The sequence below is a fragment of the Notamacropus eugenii genome, chromosome 5 (genome assembly GCF_028372415.1).
Source record: "Notamacropus eugenii isolate mMacEug1 chromosome 5, mMacEug1.pri_v2, whole genome shotgun sequence".
Lineage (NCBI taxonomy): Eukaryota > Metazoa > Chordata > Mammalia > Diprotodontia > Macropodidae > Notamacropus > Notamacropus eugenii.
The window spans coordinates 56,094,212-56,115,768 of NC_092876.1; the positions used below are offsets into that span (position 1 = coordinate 56,094,212).

Below are 21,557 nucleotides of genomic sequence, written 5' to 3' on the forward strand. Positions count from 1 at the left end.
TGATGCAAGTAGCTGGAGGGGAATTGGGAAGGACCTCATGTAGAGAACAGCTTTGAAGGAATTCTGGGAGGTGGAGGTGAGGAAGGAATTTCAGATTGGGGGCGATGGAGTATTTGGTGTCAGGAAGGGATGGTTTACCTTACAGCAAGGGAAGGCTGGTTTGATTTTGGCAGAACTGAAAAGGGAAGGTGAGTAATGCATGCTCAGGCTGGAGAGGTAGGCTGGGGTCACATGCTCAGAGCTGGACGTGCTGGACATGCTGTATTCACCTACGGAGTTTGTATCTTAACCCGATGGTGGCAGGAAGCTGCGAGAGCTTGTCGAATAAGGGGCGTACGGGAGGCCTTTGTCTTAGCAATATCCCTTTGCTGGCTGTGTGGAGGATGGGTGGGAGAGCGGAGAAACTGTACTGCACCACATTTGGGGAAAGGAAAGAGAGGAAGAAATCAAGGTTATGCTCCTCCATTGTCCTAGTTGGGAAAAATTTGGTTATGCTCCCCTGGGGGTCAGCTGGGATGTACAGCACCCACACAGTTCGGGGTACAGATCCCCTGCAGACACACTGGTATGTATACAACAGACAGGCACAAATACACAGAGAGCCATCTCATTGTCATGGACAGAGACCAGCCAGACGTGCACATAAGACCCAGGGACACACACACACATACAGGCTCACAAATGTTGAGATATTCTCCAGACTCCGGGGATCAGGGAGATAGCCGAGATGTTGCTCTCCTTCTCCTCTCCTACACACACACACACACACACACAGACACACACACGAGAGCTTTTCCTCCTCCTTTTGAGACCCACTTGAAGCTGGCCCTGCTGGGGCTCCCTAGTGTCCATGGCAACAGGGGGCGGATGAATTGAATGGCAGTTGCCAAGGTAGCAGTTGCTATGGGATACTGTAAACTTCATTTGTCCCTGGCTTGGTGAGAGCCCCCCTGCCCTCTTGAATTAAATGAAAGATTCAGAAATGGGTTTTGTAAGAGAAGGAGTCAGGGGGAGGGAGCGTGATTTGGGAAATGGGAAGGGGAATGAATTCCTTAGTCCCCAGCTGGGTAGTAGGCCACACAACACACACACACACACACACACACACACACACACAATCTATATCTCGAGCTAATCTCTCTCCTTTTTTTCTCTCTCCCTCTTCCCCCCCATTTCTCTCTTTCACTCTCTCTCTCTCTCTCTCTCTCCTTCTCTCCCCTAGCTCTCTCTCTCCCCATCTCTCTCTCCTTTATCTCTCTCTCTCCCCCATCTCTTTCTCTCACTCTCTCCCTCCCTCCATTTCCCTCTCTGACACATACAGGAATACATAAAGTAATCATCTTCGGAACATGCTCACAGCCACACACAAATAAATACTCAGTACATGTACCCATGTATGGTACTCTACACACAGTCAGAGATGCACAAAAATGGACACCCCGTACCCGCAGACACATCTCCATACAAACATAGGCAAGCGTTCCTCCTAGGCAGCTGCATGTCAAACACAGTTACACACCACACTCTGCATGCAGACACGCATCACATAAGCCGACTGACAGGCATCCCCTCCCCCACTTCCATACATATCTAGGGATGTCTGTTAGAGCAAAGACAGCTCCATAGCCAATTGTTAAGTTTTCACTGTGAGCATTTGCACCTCAGAAACCCACAAATGCCACACATTAGGGTTTATTCTATTGGGGTTTTTTATTGTCTACACTTAAGAGAGGGAGAAAATGTTAATAAGGCAGATCAGGCGTAAAAGTGGGTCAAGTATGCATTTTTTTTTTTCCTGGAGAGCCTATTGTTAAACATACAGCAGCACACTTTGGCTAGGTGCTCACAGACATACATGTTCTGTGTGTGTGGTAGGGGTGAGTGTCTGTGCAGTGAGTACAAATGTCCAGTTCCACACTGCCAGGGCCTTAGGCTGAGTCCCTCAGAGAAAGCCCCAGCCTGTAGGCAGAAGCAAATGATAACCCATTGGAATGGAAGGAACTGGACTGGAGGCAGGACATCTGGGTTTAGATCCCAGCTCTGACAGTTACTAATTGTGTCATCTTGGGCAAATAATTTCCTTTCTCTGGATCTGCAAAATGGGGATGAGATCTGGTCTGAATGGTTTTAAAGATGCTTCCAGCTCACACATTCAGGTTTCTAAGGGCCCTCCCAGCTCTGACTTCCTGTGTCCTAAGGGCCCTCCCAGCTCTGACATTTTTTGTTTTAAAGCCCCTACCAGCCCTGACATTCTGTGTTCCCAGGTTCTTCCCATTTCTGACAGTCTGTGTCCTAAGGACCCTCCCAGCTCTGACATCCTGTGTTCTAAGGCCCTCCCAGCTCTGACATCCTGTGTTCTAAGGCCCTCCCAGTTCTTACATTCTGTGTTCTGACATCACTTCTAGCTCTGACGCTCTCTGTTCTAGGGCCCCTCCCTCCTGGCTCTGACATTCTGTATTCTAAGGTAGATAAATGGATCGATATAATAGCACATTTATTCCATGCTTATTACGTGCCAGGTTCTGCACTAGCAATGTCAGAAAGGTGTAACAGCAAGGACCCTGACATACACAGGAGGGCCTGCTGTACAGGTTCTTAGATCTGCTTTTCTAAAAGGAAAGCAGCTTTTGGAGAGGGTCAACAGTCTTCTTTAATCAAGCACATATATCATTCCCTTAGTTCAGAGGAATAAGTCAGCATTCTGAACTTCAGAGAAAATACAGAGAAATTAAAACCAACAGACATGGCTTCCAACTGTCTGACCATAAGCAATACATACATCACAGATCAACAGACAGATCCAACTCTCTGACCATACACACATAGTTACCAGAGAGAAAAGCACCGACTCCTGGGTTTTAAAAGAAGGGGATGAGGGGCTTCTTAGCAGCTGCCCAGAGTCTCATTTGGCCAAATAAACACTTCCAGTGACTAAGCCCTGCCAGGCCTAGAGGCCTGAGGGCTACCCGAGTCTTACCTTACCTATCGCAGGTCTTCGGCTGGCCAAACCGGATAAACGTATGAGAGAAGAGACTTTCCAGAGTCGAACAAGGGTTAGGCTTTATTCAGGGTCTTGGTTACATGTGCAGGGGGAACTCTTCCTTAGGAGAGAGAGAAATCTCCCAAGGAGGCAAAGATCTTACAGTAAGAGAATGAAAGCAGAAGTGGAAGTGGGGAGAGAGGGGAGAGCTGCCTTCTGTCCTGTAAGGGTCCCTCAGCGCTAAGAGCGCCTTCAGGCTTTCCTGACCCTACTTAAGCTCTCGGCCGCATAGTTTGCACCTGAATACCATGCCTGTTAGATAACAATAGGTGTGCTCAGATCTGGGCCAATCTCGAGGGCAGGGATGCTCTCTCCCAGCACTTTTCTCACCTCAATTCCCTGCTGTTCCCTGGGGGGCCTCATGAGAACTCTAAGGTTTAGAAGTCCTCACCTTTACCCGCCCGAGACTGTCCACATGGAACTGAGCTTACACCCCCAACAAAGCCCCAAAGTAAAATCTCATCTCAGAGTATTTATCTACTTTTGAGACCCAGAGGGTACCACACTCTGACCCGGAGCCTCAATAGAAATTAACAGAAGGTATTGAGGTCTATTAATGGGTGAGGAAGATCTTTAGCTCTACCCTACCCACCATTAACCTTATAATAACATTACAAAAGATAGAAACAGGCCCTTCCCTCAAGCAGCTCACAGTCTGATGGGAAAAACAGCATGGAAACCACTATGTATGTAAACATGTATACAGGGTAAATTGGAAGTAATCTCAAAGGGAAGATTAACACTGAGGGGGAAATGTGTTAACTGAGCCTTGAAGGAAACCAGAGAAGCCAGGAAGTAGAGGTGAGGAGGGAGAACATTCCAGAGCTTTGAGACAGCTAGTAAAAATGCCCAGATTCCAGAGACTGAACTTGGGCAGGGAACAAGGGGTCATCGTCATTGTATTGAGAGTGTAGGTGTGTGGGGTGTTCAGGAGGACTCCGACCTCTGGCGTGAGGGCCACTGAGCCCTTCTTAGGGCTTCTCATCCACCTTTGGTGTCTACCTGCCACCCAAGCTCCAAGAAGCTTCACCATGCGTAGTGGCCATCTCAGCAGATGGACTAAACCAGGCTGAGGGTAACCAACAGGCCTCACATCCATCAGTGAGTTAAGGGGATGTCTACCCCACATATGTGAAGATTTCCCTTAGTAAAATGGGTGGGTGAAAACAACAATAATGAAAGGCAGCTGAAGCAGGCTCTGTGGAGTGCCTAGAGCTTGGTTAGGCATTGAAGACGCCAAGGTCATCCATTGCATTCTGAACCATCTCAAACTTTCATCTTGCCATAGGACTTCGATGACTGGAAGAGGAGTGAGGATGATAACTTTGTGCAACTCTGCCTCACTTAAATCTAATTCATGCACAAGTCAAGACATCACCCTATAATGTCACTTGTCCTTTTCCAGAACCTAAGACAAACAACATTATAGAGTGTTGGAGAAGAATAAACTAAAGAAGACTGGAAAAGTAGAAAGGGACAAAGTTAAAAAGAGCTTTGAAAGTCACATGGAAAATTTTACATCTTACTCTGAAGGTAATAGGGAGTCAGCAGAGTTTATTTGGAAAAGGGCAGTTGACATGGTCAGACCTTTGTTCTGGGAGGATCACCTTGGTGGCTGAGTGGATATTGGACTAGAGTGGCAGAGAGATTTAGGACAAGGAAATCAACCAGAAGGCTATTCTAGTGGTCCAGGGATGAAGTGATAAGGGTGTGTAAGAGGAGATGAAGTGAAGGTGCCAGTTACAGACACCTTTCTCAAACATCTCTAGTCATCCTGATGAATGTCTGGTTACTGAATTCAGATGGCTCTGGAGGAGAAGTGAGGCTGGTGACCTCCACAGCCCTCCCTCACTCAAAACAAAGTCAGGTGCAAGTCATGTCATTATTTCTCGGATGGCATGGTCTTCTTCAGCAAGGAAGGACAAACACACAGCTACAAAAGGAAGGAGAGATATGGAATGATAACTAGTATGGATGAATGGGTCAAGTGAGGGGTATTTAAGGATGGGGGAGACAAGGGCATGTTTGAAGACAGGAAGAGATTTAAGATTGGAAAAAGTAGGGTTGCTAGAGGGTCCATTCTGTGGGAGAAGAGAGATGGAATGGGATTTTTTTGTGCATGTAGAGAAGTTAGCCTTCATGTGAGAAGGGGGTGAAGGAGGAGAGAGTGGGAGGTGGGGATACATCTTAGTGATGTGAGATGAGGAGGAGGAGAGAAGAGGGAGCTCTAAAAAAATGGCCTTAGTTGTTTCAGTGAAATATGAGGCAGATGGGGCAACTGGGTGGCAAAGTAGATAGAGCACCAGCCCTGGAGTCAGGAGGACCTGAGTTCAAATCTGGCCTCAAGACACTTGACACTTACTAGGTTTGTGACCCTGGGCAAATCACTTAATCCTGATTGCCTCCACTCCCCTCCTTCCCCCCCCCCCAAAAAAAAGGGAAAGAAATTTGAGTCACGGTTCTCAGCTAACCAGGTGGGAAGAGGGAGAACCATGGAAGATTTGAGGAAGGATGAAAAGTTTTGGAAGAGGACCTGTGGTGCATGGGATAAGTGATAGAAAGATTGCTTTGTCATGGTGAAAGCCCAATTGGGATTACATGCCATACATTTATAGTGGACCCAGTCAGCATGGTTTTGTGATTTGTTTCCAGCTTTGTTCAGTAGTACATGAATGGGAGAAAAGGCATGGGACGATGGGAGTAATTCAAGGTTAGGGCTTAAGGTCAGCAAGAAGATAAGGGGGGCAAGGGAATCAGGTTTGGAGAATGGTGTATAATGGACCTGATTCACCCAGGGATGAAGATGGAGAAGGGGGGAGAGTACAGCCAGTACCGAGGTGATGGCCTGAGAGAGTAATGAGGGGTCAGAAGATTAGAGGTCACAGTGAGGAAGAATAGGACTGTAAGGAAAGATGGAATAATAAAATATTATGATCAAATAAAGGAATCTCAGAGCTTGTTAACATAGAAGTGACCATATAGCTTTTGTACATAGTAAGTGATTAATAAATGCTGATTGAATGGAATGGCCAGAACTAGCCCTGGACCCTCAGTGTTGCTGCATCCTTAACCACCTTTCTTCCCACCATTAAGTTCCTGTAAGTGAACTGGTGCTGCTCCCCGAATTTGGGGCTGGTCCTTGGCCTTCATTGACTACTGTTTGGTTAAGGTACTGACAATTTCTATGTTTATGGTACTTATAGGTTTATAAAATGCTTTCCTCCCAGCAGCCCTAAGCAGTAGGGAATGCAAGTGTTAAGTATCCCTTCATTTCTGTTGATTGGAAAATTGAGGCTCACAGTGGCAAAATGACTTTCCCAGATTCCTGTATCTAATGAATGTCTTATTTTATTTTGTAAAATTCAACTTTATTTTCAGTTCCATATTCTCTCCTTACCCTCCCCCATTGTGAGAAAAACAGCCCATTGCACATATGTAGTCATGGAAAACATGAGAGAGACAGACAGAGAGAGAAAGGGAGGAAGACAGAGAGAGGGAGAGACAGAGACAGAGAGACAAAGAGAGAGACAGAGAAAGGGAGGAAGGAGAAAGAGAGAGAGAGAAAGGGAGGAAAAGGAAGGAAGGAAATATTTCAGTCTGTACTCTCAGTTTATCAGTTCTCAGTCTCAAAGTGGATAGCCTGTTTTCTCATGAGTCCTTTGGAAGTGTGGTTGGTCATTGTGTTGATCAGAGTTACTGAGTCTTTCATAGTTGGTTATCTTTACAATAATGTAGCTGTCTTCAGTTTTATGAGTGAGTTCACCCCATTCACAGTCACAGTTATAATAGCTAACTAACTGTATATTTCCCTCCTTCCTATTCTCTTGTACTTGTTCTTTTCTTTTTTTCCTGCCCCTTCTTTCTTTTTTTTTTTGGAGGGGGGTTGGCAAGACAGTTGGGGTTAAGTGACTTGTCCAAGGTCACACAGCTGGTTAGTGTCAAGTGTCCAAGACTGGATTTGAACTCAGGTCCTCCTGACTCCAGGGCCAGTGCTCTATTCACTGAGCCACCAAGCTGCCCCATCCACCTCTTTGTTTCTGACTAATGCCTCCCTTATTTTATCTTTCTTATCGTCTCCTTTTCCTTAACTCCCTCTTCCTTCATATTTCTCTGTTCAGTAAGGTATATATTTGTATTCCTTTCTTCTTTACTAGTTCAGATAAGAGTGAAGTTCAAGTGCTTCCTGCTCCTCTCTACTCCCCCTCCCCTTATTATATAAACTCCTTTCCATGTACACCATTTATGTGAGATAGTTTCCCCCATTCTTCCTCTCTCTTTTCCCCTCATGCAATGTATTTTTTTCCCTTACCCATTCTGCTGTCACTGTAACTTCTTGGCTTTGCTGATCAGAATTCAGTCTCATGCATTCTAAATCTCTGTTGAGGAGGTGGGGGAGCAGTTAGCGGGGAGGTGGATACGATTCTAATACTTCCTTTATCCATCTTAGTTCTGTCTCCATCCAGGGTCTCCTGCAAGATTTGAACCCAAACCTCCTAATTCTGGGTCTCTCACTCTTTCCTGTACATTATGATGCTCTTTATAATAACTCACATTTTTCTAGCACTCGAAGGCTTATAATGTTCTTGTCTTGCAGTGCAGCTGTGGGGTAGGTATTGTAGATACTATTGTTCCAGTTTTAAAGATGAGAAGGCAATTTAAAAGCTAGGTGCATGGAGTGCTAGACCTGAAGTCATCTAGACCTGAGTACAAATCCTGCCTCAGGTGCTTACTAGCCACGTGAGTCCCTTGGTCAAATCACTTGACTTTCATTTGCCTCAGTTTCCTCATCTGTAAAATAGGGATAATAATCCCCCTACCTCCCAGGGTTGTGGTGAAGATCAAAGGAAATGTTTGTAAAGTGCTTTGCAAACCTTCAAGTGTTATAGAAGTGTTTTGTTATTCACTGTTGTTATTAGGAATGAAGGGACTCTTCTTTTCATAACCAGATAAAGGAAATGCAGATCACACCCCAGTCTTCTGGCTGCAAGTCTGATATTCTGGGTACTATGAGTGAAAAAGCATTTATTAAGCGTTTGCTGTGTGCTAGATACTGCTAAGGTCTGGGAATAAAAATTCACAAACAAAGGCAGGCTTTGCCTTGGAGGAGCTTACATCCTAATAGGGACAAACAAGACAGAGAGTTTGGAAAGTTACAGGGATGGTGGGTGGGAACATAGTGGAGCAGACTGAGGCAGCTTGGTGGTGAAGTAGATGGATGGCTAGTCTCAGAGTTAGGAAAACCTGAGTTCAAATCCTGCCTCACACACTAGCTGTGTGACCCAGGACAGGTCACATAACGTTTACCTGCCTCAGTTTCCCCAACTTCAAAATAAGCCTAACAAAAGTATCTGCTGCCCAGGGTTCTGACAAAAGTACCTGCTGCCCAGGGTTATCCAAAGTGCCTAGTTTTGATAGTACCTACTGCCCAAAGTATTGAATGACATATTTGTAAAGTACTTAGCATAGTAGCTGTTACACAGTAGATGATTAGATACAAGGTAGCTTAGGGGAGTGGGCAGTAGTAATTGGGACAATCAAGGTTTTCTGTTGAAGATGGTACCTAAGCTACATCTTAAAGGAAGAAGGGCATTCTATGAGAGAGAGGTGAGGAGGGAGTGCATTTCAAATCTGGGTACCAGTTTAGTTGGACCATAGAGTATAGGAAGAGAAGAAATATGTAATGAGACTGGAAAGGTAAGTAGGAGTACAGTTGTGAAGGGCTTTAAAAGCGAGACAAAGTTTACCTTTGTTCATAGAGGCAATAGTGAGCCACTGTTGTTAGGGAGGGAGAGATACCATGATCAGACCTCCACTTAGGAAGCTGGGTGAAAGATGGATTGGCAAAGAGAGAGACTTGAGATGGGGAGACCAATCAGGAGGTTAAGTGATTGCCTGTCTGGAGGGAGGAGAGTGAGGGGTTGAGAAAAATGCCATTTACAAACCTGGGAGACTGAAAGAATGGTGGTATCTTCAACAGAAATGGCTATGTGTGGAACAGGGGAGGGTTTGGGGAGAAAGATAATGAGTTCTATTTTGTACTTGTTGAGTTTGAGTTGGAAATCCAGTTTGAAAGGCCCACTAGGCAGTTGGTGATGAGGGGCTGGAGTTCAGGAGAGAGGTTAGAGCCAGATATGTAGGAGTGATTTTCATAAAGGCGACAAACCTACAGATGGTAATGAAGAGAAAGGAGAGGGAGGGAGGGAGGGAGGGAGAGAGAGAGAGAGAGAGAGAGAGAGAGAGAGAGAGAGAGAGAGAGAGAGAAGAGGAGAGAAAGAGTTGAGAGAAGTGGAGAAAGAGAGAGAAAGGGAAAGGAGAGAGAAATGGAAAGAGATAAGGGAGAAAGAGAAGAGAGAGAGAAGGGAGAGAGGGGGAAGAGAGAAATGGAGAACAAAAGAGAGAAAGGGAAAGAACAAGACGGAGAGAGAGATGGAGAATGAGAGAGAAAAGGAAAGAGAGATGAAGGGGAGGGGAAAGAGAAAAGAAAAGAGCTTTGGGGAGTGCCCATAGTTAGAGGGTGATGAACTTGCAAAGGAGACAGAGAAGACCAGATTTCTCTGAAACTCTGTTTCAGGGATAGGAGGTAAGCCAAGAAAGTTCAGTGTCATGAAAACCCGAGTGGAAGGAGAGACTAAGGAGGCAGAAGATGGTCAGATAGTGATAGAAGAAGATGAGGAGAAGACAGTCAATAGTGTTAAATGCAGCCTATGCATAAGGACTAAAAAGATGCGTGTGGCAATTAAGAGTTCCTTGGAGACTGGTTTTTGGGGGTTTTATTTTAGATCTTGTTTAATTTTTAAGTCTGATTTGTTTTTTCCCCCTTGACCCCTTCATTGAGGAAGCGAGATAAACAAAACTGATTATGAACATGTCTAGTTGGACAAACAAAATTCTTGAATTGGCCATGTCCAAACCCTCCCTCCCAAGCCATAGTCCTCACCCAGCTCCTGAGACCATCACCTCTCTCTGTCAGGTGCTGGGTGGCATGTTTCATGGTGAATCCCCTGAAATTGTGGTTGGTCATTGTGTTGATCTTAGGCTTTCAAAGTTGCTCGTCTTTACAATATTGTTGTCGTTGTATAAATTGTTTTCTGGTTCTTCTCCCTTCACTTTGCATCAGTTCATAGAAGGCTTCCCAAGTTTTCCAAAACCATCCCCTTCATAATTTCTTATAACACAATAATATTACATCATATCCTTGGTGACTTTGGAAAAAGTAGTTCCAGTCGAGTGATGAGGTTGTGATTGTTGTCTGTCGTTTGTTCTCGAAGAGGACCGGGACATCAGGAAGATGATGCCATGATATGCGAATTGGATTGAAGTGATAAGTGAGGCAGCGCTGTGCAAAGTCACCAGCCTCACTTTCTCTTCCAGAGCCGTCTGGGTCAAGTGGCCGGATATAGATCAGGATGACTGGAGATGGCCCTGCATGGATGAGGTTAGACAGAATCCAGATTACAAAGCATTGAGGGATGAGAGGCAACAAGTGGAGACAACTTTTTCAATGAGTCTGTCTGAGAAAGGGAGGAAAATTATAGGATAAGAACTTGAAGGAATGGTAGGGTCTAGGTAGTTAGATAGCATAGTGCCCAGAGTGCTGGACTTGTATTCAGGAAGATCTGAGTTCAAATCCAACCTCAGACATTTGCTAACTGTGTGATGGCGGGACAAGTCACTGCATCTCTGCCTGCCTCAGTTTCCTCAATTGTAAAATAAGAATAATTTGCATTGACCTAGGATTATTGTGAGGATAAAGTAAGAGAAGTATTTGTATAGAGCTTGGCAAACCTTAAAATTGCCACATGAATGCTAACTATTGTTGGTAGTTTTGTTTTTAAAGGATAAGTGTATAGGCGGTAGGGGAGTGTCCAGTAGACAGGGAAAGATTGAAGATAAGGTTGAAGGTGATGATTGAGAGGTCAGTCTGCTGGAGGAATAGTAAGGATGGGTCAAAGGTGCATGGAAAGGGGTTAGCCTTAGCAAGGAGAAAGACCACCTTGTTATCAGAGCCTGGGGCAAAGGAGGGGAGATGGCTATGACATCCAGTGTTGGGGAAGAAGAAAGGAATATGGCGCTTCCAGTCAATGGCTTTTCCCAGGAAAGTAACAAGTGAAGATTTAGGCTTAGTGCAGGGAAAGGAATGTGTGCAGTGGGCTGCCTATGGGGATTCGAAGGGGGAAAGGAATGACACAGCCCGTGGCCTCTGGATCCAGATAGGGGTAATACAGCACAGGTGGAAGCAACAACAGTTGACCAAGTACTCTAGGAAGTCTTGAGGAGAGAGAGGACACCTGAGCTGGGCCCTGATAGAAGAGAAGGATTCTGAGAGGCAGGGAGGGAAGAGGGAGGCCTGCCCCGTGGCTGGTTTGGAATGGTGGGTCAGAGGGCTGGTAAGAACGTAGGGCTGACCGTAAGTACCTGCAAGGTATTACTGCGAAATCAGGCTGGCTGCAGCCAGATGGGGAAGCGAGGGCCTTAAAGGTTCGGCTGGAGAGTTTGCATTTTTTCTGAGAAGAAATGGAAAGCCATGAAGGTTCTTGATCAGGACAGTGACATGATCTGGCCTGTACTGCAGGAAAGTTAATTTGATAGAAGTGTGGAAGATGGATTAGACAAGGGGAAGAGTGGAAGGGAAATTTATGGATGTGCAGAATTTATTATATATATATATATGTGTGTGTGTGTGTGTGTGTGTGTGTGTGTGTGTGTGTGTGTGTGTGTGTGTGTATATAAAATTTTTTTTTTTTAAAGCACACAGTGTAACTTGGAGATTTGTGGTTTTATATAGAGAGCTATGTTCTGATGGGCTCACTTTTTGGTGGTGTTGGAGGAGAGATTAAGTTCAGAATTTAAAAAGTCACTTCACCGTCACTTTCCAGAGAATGGATACAGATAGACCAATCAGGATCCTGCTTCTGTAGTCCAGGTAGGAGGTCATGAGGACCTAAGCCAGAATGGAGGCTGTGTGAGGGGAGACAAAGGGCTGGATGCCTTGGGGGAGGGTTGAATCAACAAAGCTTCTTAGTGATTGTACAGTGGACTGGACATTAGACCTGGAGTCAGGAAATTTTTTTGTTTAGTCATTTTTCAGTTGTGTCTGACTCTTTGTGACCTCATTTGAGTTTTGTTTTGTTTTTTTTTGCAGAGATGCTGGAGTGATTTGCCATTTTCTTGTCTAGCTCATTTTACAGATGAGGAAACGGAGGCAGACAGGGTGAAGTGACTTGCCCAGGGTCACACAGCTAGTGAGTGTCTGAGGCTGGATTTGAACTCAGGAAGAGGAGTCTTGATTCTGGGCCCAGCATTCTGTGCGCAATAGTGCCATGTAGTTGCTCTGGATTCAGGAAGCTCTGGATTCAAATGTGACCTCAGACACTTACTAGCTGTGTGATCCTGGGCAAGTCACCTAACCTCTCTTTGCCTCAATTTCCTCTTCTATAAAATGGGGTTAACAACAGCACCAATCTTCCAGGGTTGCTATGAGCATCAAATAAGATAATGTTTATAAAGCGCTTTTCACAAACCTTAAAGCCCCCTGTAATTATTATTAATGTGTGTATAGCTGTCTCTTTGTGAATGTTTGTGTATGGAGGTGGGAAGCTTTACAAGGAACAGTGGGTGACCTTGTTCTGGTCCACCAATCTGCTGAGCTGTTCCCGTTAGGGTCCTGTAGGGTTGGATCATCTTCCATCACTTCCCTTGCCCAGTTGTGTGGCAGTGACTGCCATTTGGGCTAGGGGCAGAGGGGCTGAAGGCTGTGGGTGCAGGTGGAGGCAAAGGTGAGCAGTACCAGCCTCCCTGGGACTGAGCGAAGAGCAGGGTTTGGTCTGCCACTGACTGAGGCCAGAATGGGTCTCATTACCATGTGACTGAGCCTGGAAGGGGTCTGGCCCCCCTGTGCTTGGTTCCTGATTAGGTCTGGTTCCTCTAACTTATCCCAGAGGAGATCTGATCCCCAAGGATAAGCCTGAAAGAGATCTGGCCTGCCCTGTGCTTGGTCCCAGAGGAGGTCTAGTTCCCGTAACTGATCCCAGAGGAGATCTGCTCCCCAAGGATGAGCCTGGAAAGGGTCTTGTCTCTGTGACTGTGCCTGGAGAGCATTCAGTCTCTTTAGCTGATCCCAGAGGGCAGCCAGTCCCCTGACTGAGCTCAGAGGGGTTTGATCCTTATGGCCAAGTCTTGAGGGGGTCAGGTCCCCATTTCAGGACCTTGAAGGGGTCTAGATCTCCATGGCTGAGGATGTACCCAGTAGCCATGAGAGAACACAGAGGCCATTTGGACCTTGTAAATGAGTCTAGAAGGTGTTCCGTGCCCCTGAGAGAGTGCTGAAGGGGTCCAGCCCCTCGGGCCAAGCTCAGAGGTGTTCTGTCCCCCCCTAGCTGGAGCAGAGCCTTCGGCTGGAGTCCGGGGAGCGGGAGCCCTTGGGGTACGGGGTGCTGGGCCAGCAGACCTTGGAGCTGCGACGTCAGCTAGAGGAAGAACAGGCCAGCTACAAGCGCAAACTCCAAGCCTACCAGGACGGGCAGCAGCGCCAGGCTCAGCTGGTGCAGAAGCTACAGGCCAAGGTGAGGGAGCGCCTGGGAGTGCCCCCACCCCCTGGGGCTGCCCTGGCTGTGTCTGGTCCTTTCCTGGGACGGGTCTGAGCCACCCACTCAGCCAGGGGCACTCCATCTGGGGTCCATGAACTTGTCTTGTTAAGGTTGTGACCGTGCATCCCAGTGCAATGGTTCTCTTGTAATCTGATATATTGTATTTTATGCATTTAAAAAATGTGATTCTGATAAGGGGATCCCAGAAACTTCCCCAGACAGACAAAGAATTTTATGTTTTAATCGGATTTAATCCAGCTTCTTCATTTGACACATGAAGAAACTGAGGCCCAGCTAAGTGAAACAGTTTGATAAAAGTCACACAGTGGCAAAGCCAGGATTCGAATCCAGGGCTGCTGACTTCAATCCAGGCCTATTTCCATGATGTAGTGGTGTCTAGGCTTTGCCGCCTTTCTTGACATATCCACCTGTGTATACCTGAGGCTTCTGTGGAAATGAGGATGTGGGCCCCCATTCTACACTTTCAGAATGTTACTGGTATTTCTCAAAGTCTTGAGTGAGGAAAGCATTTGGGGTGGGAGGACTGAGGCCACTCTGGTGGAGTAAAGAGAAGCCTGGACTGGGTGTCAGCAGAACCAGATGCTGCTGCCTGTGTGATCTTGTTCAAATAGCTTAACCTCTCTGAGCCGCAGTTCCTTCATCTATAAAATGGGGGTGAAGATCCTCACTTTGCAGGGTTATTGTGAGCAAAGCACTTTGTACAACGTGGAGCTGTTTGTAAATGGGAGGTATCCTAAGGGAAGGAGTCTGAAATATAGTGGCAGAAGATCTGAACTCACATCCCAGCTCTGTCACTTACTGCCTCTGTGATCTTTGAGCCTGTTTTTCCTCAGCTATGAAATGAAAGGACTGGACTGTGTGGTCTTTGAGATCCCTTCCCCCTCTGACATTCTCTGTTCTAAACTCTCTCCCAGACCTGACATTCTGTATTCCAAGGCCCCTCCTAGCTCTAGCTTTCTATTCTAAAACCCTCCCAGCCCTGACATTCTTTTTCTAAGGCTCTGCCCAGATCTGACATTCAGTGTTCTAAGCTCCTTCCCAGCTCTGACATTTTGTGTTCTAAGGCCCCTCCCAGCTCTGACATTCTATATTCTAAGCTCCCTTCCAGCCCTTACAGTCTGTGTTCTAAAGCCCCTCCCAGCACTGACATTCTATGTTCTAAGGCCCTTCTCAGCTCTAACATTTTGAGTTCTAAGGTCGTTGCTAGCTCTGACATTCTGTGTTCTAAAGACCCTCCCAACTCTGACATTCTGTGTTCTAAGGGTCCTCCCAGCTCTGACATTCTGTATTCTAAGACCCTTTCCAACTCTAACATTTTGTGTTCTAACGTCATTGCTAGCTCTGACGTTCTGTGTTCTAAGGGGCTTCCCAGCTTTGACATTCCATGGTCTAAGATTCTCTCAGCTCTGACATTCTGTGTTCTAAGACCTTTTCCAGCTCTAACATTTTGTGTTCTAAGGTCATTGCTAGCTCTGACATTCTGTGTTCTAAGGACCCTCCCAGCTCTGACATTCTCTGTTTCAAGGCCCCTTATTACCCTAAATTCTGCCAGCCTGTACTAGTATGGGGTAAGGGTTAGATCAGGTTGGGGATTACTCTGACTTGCCCCCTCCCCAACCCTCCCATCCCCTCAGGTTCTCCAGTACAAGAAGAAGTGTGGAGAAGTGGAACAGCAGCTTCTGGAAAAATCTGCAGAGCTGGAGCGCCAGAAGTTAGCGGTAGCTGTCCCTCCTCCTGCCCCCATTTATCCCCCTACCCGCACCCTTGTCCCTGGACCTGTCCTTTCCTCAGGGTTCCCAGTGCTTTCTACATCTAGGTAGGATGTAGACAGGGCTGGCTGGCAAGTGGCAGGAGAGAGGCCTTATGAAGCCAGTCCAGGGGATTGAGCCAGGAAGCTGGCCCAGTTCATGGCAGGCACCTCGGTGCAGTGATGAGAGCCCTGGATTTGGAGTCAGAGCAAATCCTCATTCTGACATTTATTACCTGTGCAAGTTAAGGTTAATCCCTCCCCTCTCTGAACCTCTGTTTTCCCCTCTGAAAAAGGAGGGGCCTGGGTAAGGTGATTCCCGAGACCTGCCTCCTATGATCTTCTGGCTCCCTGGTCCCTGCCAACTGATCCACTCTGGTACCCGACCTCGTGGAGCAAACTGGACATGTCTATGTGTCTCTAACAGGGAGAAGAACACAGCCAGGACTTGGAGAATGCTCTCATTCGCCTGGAAGAGGAGCAGCAGAGGTGGGTGAGCATGCAGGAGCAGAGTGCCCCTTTACTAGGGAGATTGTACCATTCCTCCCATTTCCTTAATGGGCTCGCAGCTGTTAGCTCACCTGGTGCTGGCTTACCCTCACGCCTTTTGCCTGGGTACCATACAGTGAGAACCTCTGGGCCTTAGCCCCTTGGTGGAGCAGGGGTATTTAGTGCCCACCAGGAATTCAGAGTTAGGGCTGGGGCTATACCTGTGTCAGGAGCCTAAGCCAACCCTATGCCCTCATCTCCCTGCAGGAGTGCCAGCCTGGTGCAAGTGAACGCCATGCTTCGGGAACAGCTGGACCAGGCCAGCGCAGCCAACCAAGCCCTGGCTGATGACATCCGCAAAGTGACCAGCGACTGGACCCGGAGTCGGGGGGAGCTGGAGCAGCGAGAGGCTGAGTGGCGGCGGGAGGAGGAGGTAGGGAGGGTCAAGGTCTCAGGGCCCTGAATTCTCCGTGCATGCTTTGTCCCTTCTTTGAATACCAGATCCTTGTCCTGGCCTCCCTCTTCCCTGAGGACTGTCTTTTGTCCAGGTCCCTGGGCCTGGAGACACTAAGGGGCTCCCCCTAGGAGCCCACCAAGGAATCCTTTTCAGTTTCTCCCCTGTAACCTGAATAGTTGACCCTAAGTGGTCTGCCAGCCTCTTGGTCAAATCTCAAAACTGCTTCTCCCCTTCTCCTTGGGGCCCTTCAGGGAGAACATACACAGAGGCTCACTTGCTGTAATTACAATTATAGAGGTAGGGATAAGGACCAGACCTGTGTAAAGGGAACTCTGAACCTGTCCACCAGCTCTTTCTCTTTGACTGAGAGCCTTTGAGCTCCCATCCCCCAGTGCCTGGAGGTCCGAGGCAGCCGGGCTCCTGTCTGCCGCCCTATGCTTAGCATTACCATGAATGACCACCCCATCTCTATTAACGATGATGCTCAGGAGCTGTCCTCGCTATCACGTGATGGAGGCTGGGGGTGCAGAATTATTATAATTAGAATTACTATGCCAGCAGAATGAAAGCTCCTGCTAAGTTGGCCCCGGGCAATACTCTGGTGATGAGCTTTCTTTACACTGTGGTGGAAAGACCATTGGAGTAATGTTTGGATTCACAGGATCAGAGTTCAAATCTTGGATCCTGTGTAACCTTGGGCAAGCTTCTTTTGTCCAAGGTTTGGTTTCCTTTTTTCTGTAGAAGTCTAGGCTTGAACGAGGTGATCCCTGAAGTCTCTTTCTAAATCCTGGGATCCCTGGGGACCTACTGCCTGAAAACTAGACTGTGAATTCAGAAAGTATTTATTAAATGCCAGCTGTGTACCTGGCTCTGGGTTAGATTCTGAGGGTATGAACACACACACACACACACACACACACACACACACACACACACACAGTCCCTGATTTCAGGGAGTTTACCTTCTATTTAGGAAGCAAACAGCACTTGTAAAGTGCTTTTCAGACCTTAAGGCAGCCCCCAGATGTGACGATTATTATTTCCAGAATGGGCCCAGCCTATGGGGTATGTTCGGTACACGCAGGCAGACTATGTTTGCTTGGGATGAATTTTTTCGGCCAAAGTAGCTCAGCAACATTGGGCTCCAATCTCGAAGGGGTGCCATTCTGTGTAGGAGGCGGGAACGCTCCCATGGGGGAATGATGGACCCCTGAGAGGTCCGCGATGTGACTATGGGCACTGGTGAAGGTTATGACTAATGAGGAAAATGACCATCACTTATTAATAATTATTTTCAAGGATGGTGACCATACCTGATACCTACAAAGCATTGATTCTCATCAATAGCCCTGGGGGAAAACTGAGAGCAGGAAAAGGGAAGTTCCTGCAGTCAGTTAAACATTTATTAAGTGCCAGATACTCTGGGCCAGGCATTGTGCTAAATGCTGAACATAAAAAAAACCCAAAAAACAAAAACCCTTGTCCTCAGAACACATCCAGTCTAATAAATTAGATGCACAGACTCACCCAATCTCAGAGTTGGAAGAGTCCAACTTCTAGGAGAAAAAGAACCCTCTCCCACTATCATATCCCTGAGAATGGTCATCCCAGTTTGACTTGGAGGTCCTCAGTGGGGAATCCCCTTACACCGGGGGCTGCCCATTTTACTCCTGAATGACTTTAATTGTTAGGAAGCTTTTTCTTTCCACCTAAACCTGCCTCTTTGCCACTGAAACCTATGGCTCAGAGTCCTGCTCCAGGTCACTCAGTCAGTAAAGGATCAGAAAGGGGAAGTGGAGAGAGGACTATATTTGGAGACAGAAGACCTGGTCTCAAGTCTCAGCCTGGGACTCAGGATAGGTCATGACCTTTTTATGCCTCAGTTTCCTTCTCTGTAAAATGAGGTGATTGGACTAGAGCTCTTCTAACTCTCATTCTGAGCCCCTGCTTTCCAGGTCTCTTGATTCCAGCTCCTATATTTTGTGTGTACACACATTGCTTCTCACAAACATGCCCATACCAACACACTCATACATGTTATACAAGAAGGCCTTCTACCTGGCCTCCAGGACTCTCCCTCCTGGGCCTGTAGGGAGAGGGGCTGACATAGAGAGGTCTTGACCATCTGGGAATTTTCCTTTAGTCTTCTGAGCCGGGATGTCTGTCCAGAGGTGGGATACACATAGATACTTCTCCCCTCCCCTCTCCCTGCTCTGGGAGAGAAGTGTGAGCTGTGCTGACTGGTGAGGGTGAGTGATAACTATCTCAACAACTCACCATCACTCCTTCAATACTTTCTCCCAGTCTTTCAATGCTTACTTCAGCAATGAACACAGCCGGCTGCTCCTTCTTTGGAGGCAGGTAGTGGGCTTCAGGAGGCTGGTCAGTGAGATGAAGACTTCCACGGAGAGGTGAGGGCTGGGAGGGAGAGGGGTTGGTCTTTGGTCTTGTCTGCTCTGGGTTTGTTTTCCACCTTGAGCCTTGTGATATGGAAGCCAAAGATGCTTATTTGATTTTAGACCAGTTTAGGAGGGACAGACAGTGTTGAGGACCTGCTGATCTCTGACCTGGCCAGGACACATCTCAGGTGTTATGGTCAATTTGGGTACCTTGTTTTAGAAAAACAATGAAAGATTGAAGCAAGACCAGCCAGAATGGTGAGGGGACTGGAAACCGGATCATACAAAGATTGACCAGAAGAACTTGGGGTACTCCTGGAGACTAGGGGGTTGTGATCCCCACTTTTGAGTATCTGTCACATGGGAGAATGATTAGATTCATTCTGCTTGGCCCCAGAGGGCAGAAGAAAGAGTGGTAGGGAATTACAGAGAGGAGGATTTCAGTTTGAGGTCAGCAGAAACTTCTCCCAACTAAAATGAATGGGCTGCTTGGGAGATAGCGAGCTTCTGCTTGCTGGACGTCTTCAAGGATAGGCCGGATGAGCACTTCCCATATTGTTGGGGGGATTCCCAGTCAGATGTCTGTTGGAGCACGTCTATCTACAACACACATTTTTTCAAGCACCTACTAAGTGCCAGACGTTGTGCCAGGCACTAATAATTTGACTACAAAGAATGAAACCATCCCCACCTGCAGGGAGTTTACACTCTAATGGGGAACAGGGACAGATGCAACATTTATACAGCATGAATATCATATTAAGAAATATGCAAATACAAAATCATTAGGTGAAAGGTCCTTTGGGAGGAAGGAACTAGCAGATGGGAGGGTTGGGATAGCCTTCAGGTCGAAGGTGGTACTTGAGCTGTCTCTTCCAGGAAGAGAGGGGACTCTGAGGTGGAGGTAAGGAGGGGGGTGCATTCCAGGTAAAGCCAGGGAGATGGGAAATGGAGTGTGGCGAGTGAGGAGTAGAGAGAAGGCCAGTTTGATTGGATCTCAGATTGCAAGAAAGGCAGTGATGAAAGAGCATTGGGGCTGCAAAGATAGATTGAGGCCAGGTTATTCAGGGCTTTAAAAGGCAAACAGCTGGGCAGCTAGGAGACTCAGTAGATACAGTACCAGCCGTGGAGTCAGGAGGACCTGAGTTCAAATCTAGCCTCAATTACTAGCCATATCACCCTGGGTAAGTCATTTAACCCTGATTGCCTTAAAAAAAAATAAACAGAGCAGCTTATAGTTTATCTTGGAACAACTTTTGGAAGCTGAGTAGGGGAGGCACAAGGTTAGATCTAAGAAAAAGCATGGTGTAGGATGGATTATTGTGGGCAGAGACTTGAGACAGTGAAAGCCGTTACGAGGCTGCTGCATTAATCAGGGCGAGAGGTAAGGGCTTCAATGGAGGAGGCAGCTGTTCGAGGGAGAAAGGGTTGGATCTAAGATGCTGTGAAGTCCCTATGTCCTTTCTGACTCCACCCCTGCTGTCCCTTGACAGGGACTTGTCCCAGCTGGGCATAGAGCTGGCCCGGACCTCCCGTACCATCCACTCAGCCAGCGTGGGGCTGAGCGGGAGCCTACGGCTGGCAGAGAGCAGCAGCGAGGCCGCCATGGAGAAGGCAGCCCTGCTCCGGGCTCAACTGGAGGAGCAGCTGCGCGACAAGGTTCGCGATATGATCCAACTTCAAGTGAAGAGTGACCTGGAGAAGGCTGAACTCAACTCCAGGTCAGTCAGTCAGTCAATAAGCATGGGTTAATCCCTTGCCATGCCCCAGACATGAGGCTGAACCCTGTGGCGTGGCCACAACCCTGCACCATGGCTTGAATAGCCTTGCTTCCTGCCATCCTTCATCCTTGACTGGTTGGCTGGATCTTAGGGATGACTCGTTGATTCCAGGACCCTAGAGTCTGGGCATCGATAGCTTTGGGCTCCCGGGAAGTCATGGGGAATGGGGATGACTGAAGATGGGCTGAGGAGGACCGCTAGACCGTAGCATCCTCTTGCCTCCCCATGTACACATTCACATGACAAGTTACGTGTACAGCATTGTACAGCCTGACCGCTCAGCATAAAGGTTAGTTATTATTGTTATTGTTTTTTCAACAAAGATTTAGTAAGCCCCTATGCTGGGACATAGAGAAAGGCACAGTAAGACAGTCCTTGCCCTCAGGGGCTCCTATGCAAAGAGACAGGTAAAGGGTATAGATGAATCCCCGGAATACACAATGCTGCTAGACAAGGGGGCTGGACTGGGGGCCAGAGTCATCCCGTCCTCTTTGCCCACCAGGGTGAATGAGCTGACCTTGCTGGTGGAGCAGCTTCAAGGCCAAAACTCAGAGAAGGACCGAGCCAACGAGGCCCTGACCCAGAAGGTGGAAGCATTGGTGAGGAACATGTTGGACTGAGGGGAGAGGAGAGTTCCCAAGCCTGGACATCTCTCCCCGGGACAGAGCCATCCCTAGTGTTAAAAGTCGAGTGAGAGCGATAGAGGGACAGGAGAGTAATACCCTCCAAATTCGGGGTACTATAGACCGTCCACATGTCTGACGAAGCCCTGCCTGGACTCCTTCCCCCTGGAGTGTATCCCGTGTGATGGGCGGCAAGGCTCAGCCTGCTTTATCTAATGCTCCTACTTTCTTTGCCCCCTTTACCACCTGGAAGTACTTGTAATAGAGAGAACACTGGCTAGAAATCAGGACAGCTGAACTCTAGGCCCAGGTCTGCCCCCAATTCAGTGGGTGACCATAGGCAAGTCATTTTTCCTTCATGGGCCATGGTTTCCCTAATCTGTTCTTTGGTTCTTCCAACTCTGCCTTTTATGT

At 47.4% G+C, this 21,557-nt stretch overlaps 1 protein-coding gene across 7 annotated transcripts in view; it reads left to right on the top strand.

The window, feature by feature from the left end:
- Positions 1-21,557, top strand: part of CROCC (ciliary rootlet coiled-coil, rootletin) — a 74,521-nt gene that overhangs the window by 15,996 nt on the left and 36,968 nt on the right. For 5 of the 7 annotated variants that reach the window (XM_072609059.1, XM_072609054.1, XM_072609055.1 and 2 more), the window contains exons 4-10: positions 13,417-13,602; positions 15,282-15,365; positions 15,822-15,883; positions 16,151-16,316; positions 18,645-18,751; positions 20,233-20,460; positions 21,023-21,119. In XM_072609059.1, coding sequence (XP_072465160.1) covers positions 13,417-13,602; positions 15,282-15,365; positions 15,822-15,883; positions 16,151-16,316; positions 18,645-18,751; positions 20,233-20,460; positions 21,023-21,119 — 930 coding nt within the window. The remainder of the gene's footprint in view (positions 1-13,416; positions 13,603-15,281; positions 15,366-15,821; positions 15,884-16,150; positions 16,317-18,644; positions 18,752-20,232; positions 20,461-21,022; positions 21,120-21,557) is intronic. The other 2 variants (XM_072609058.1, XM_072609060.1) reach the window with 1 other exon arrangement.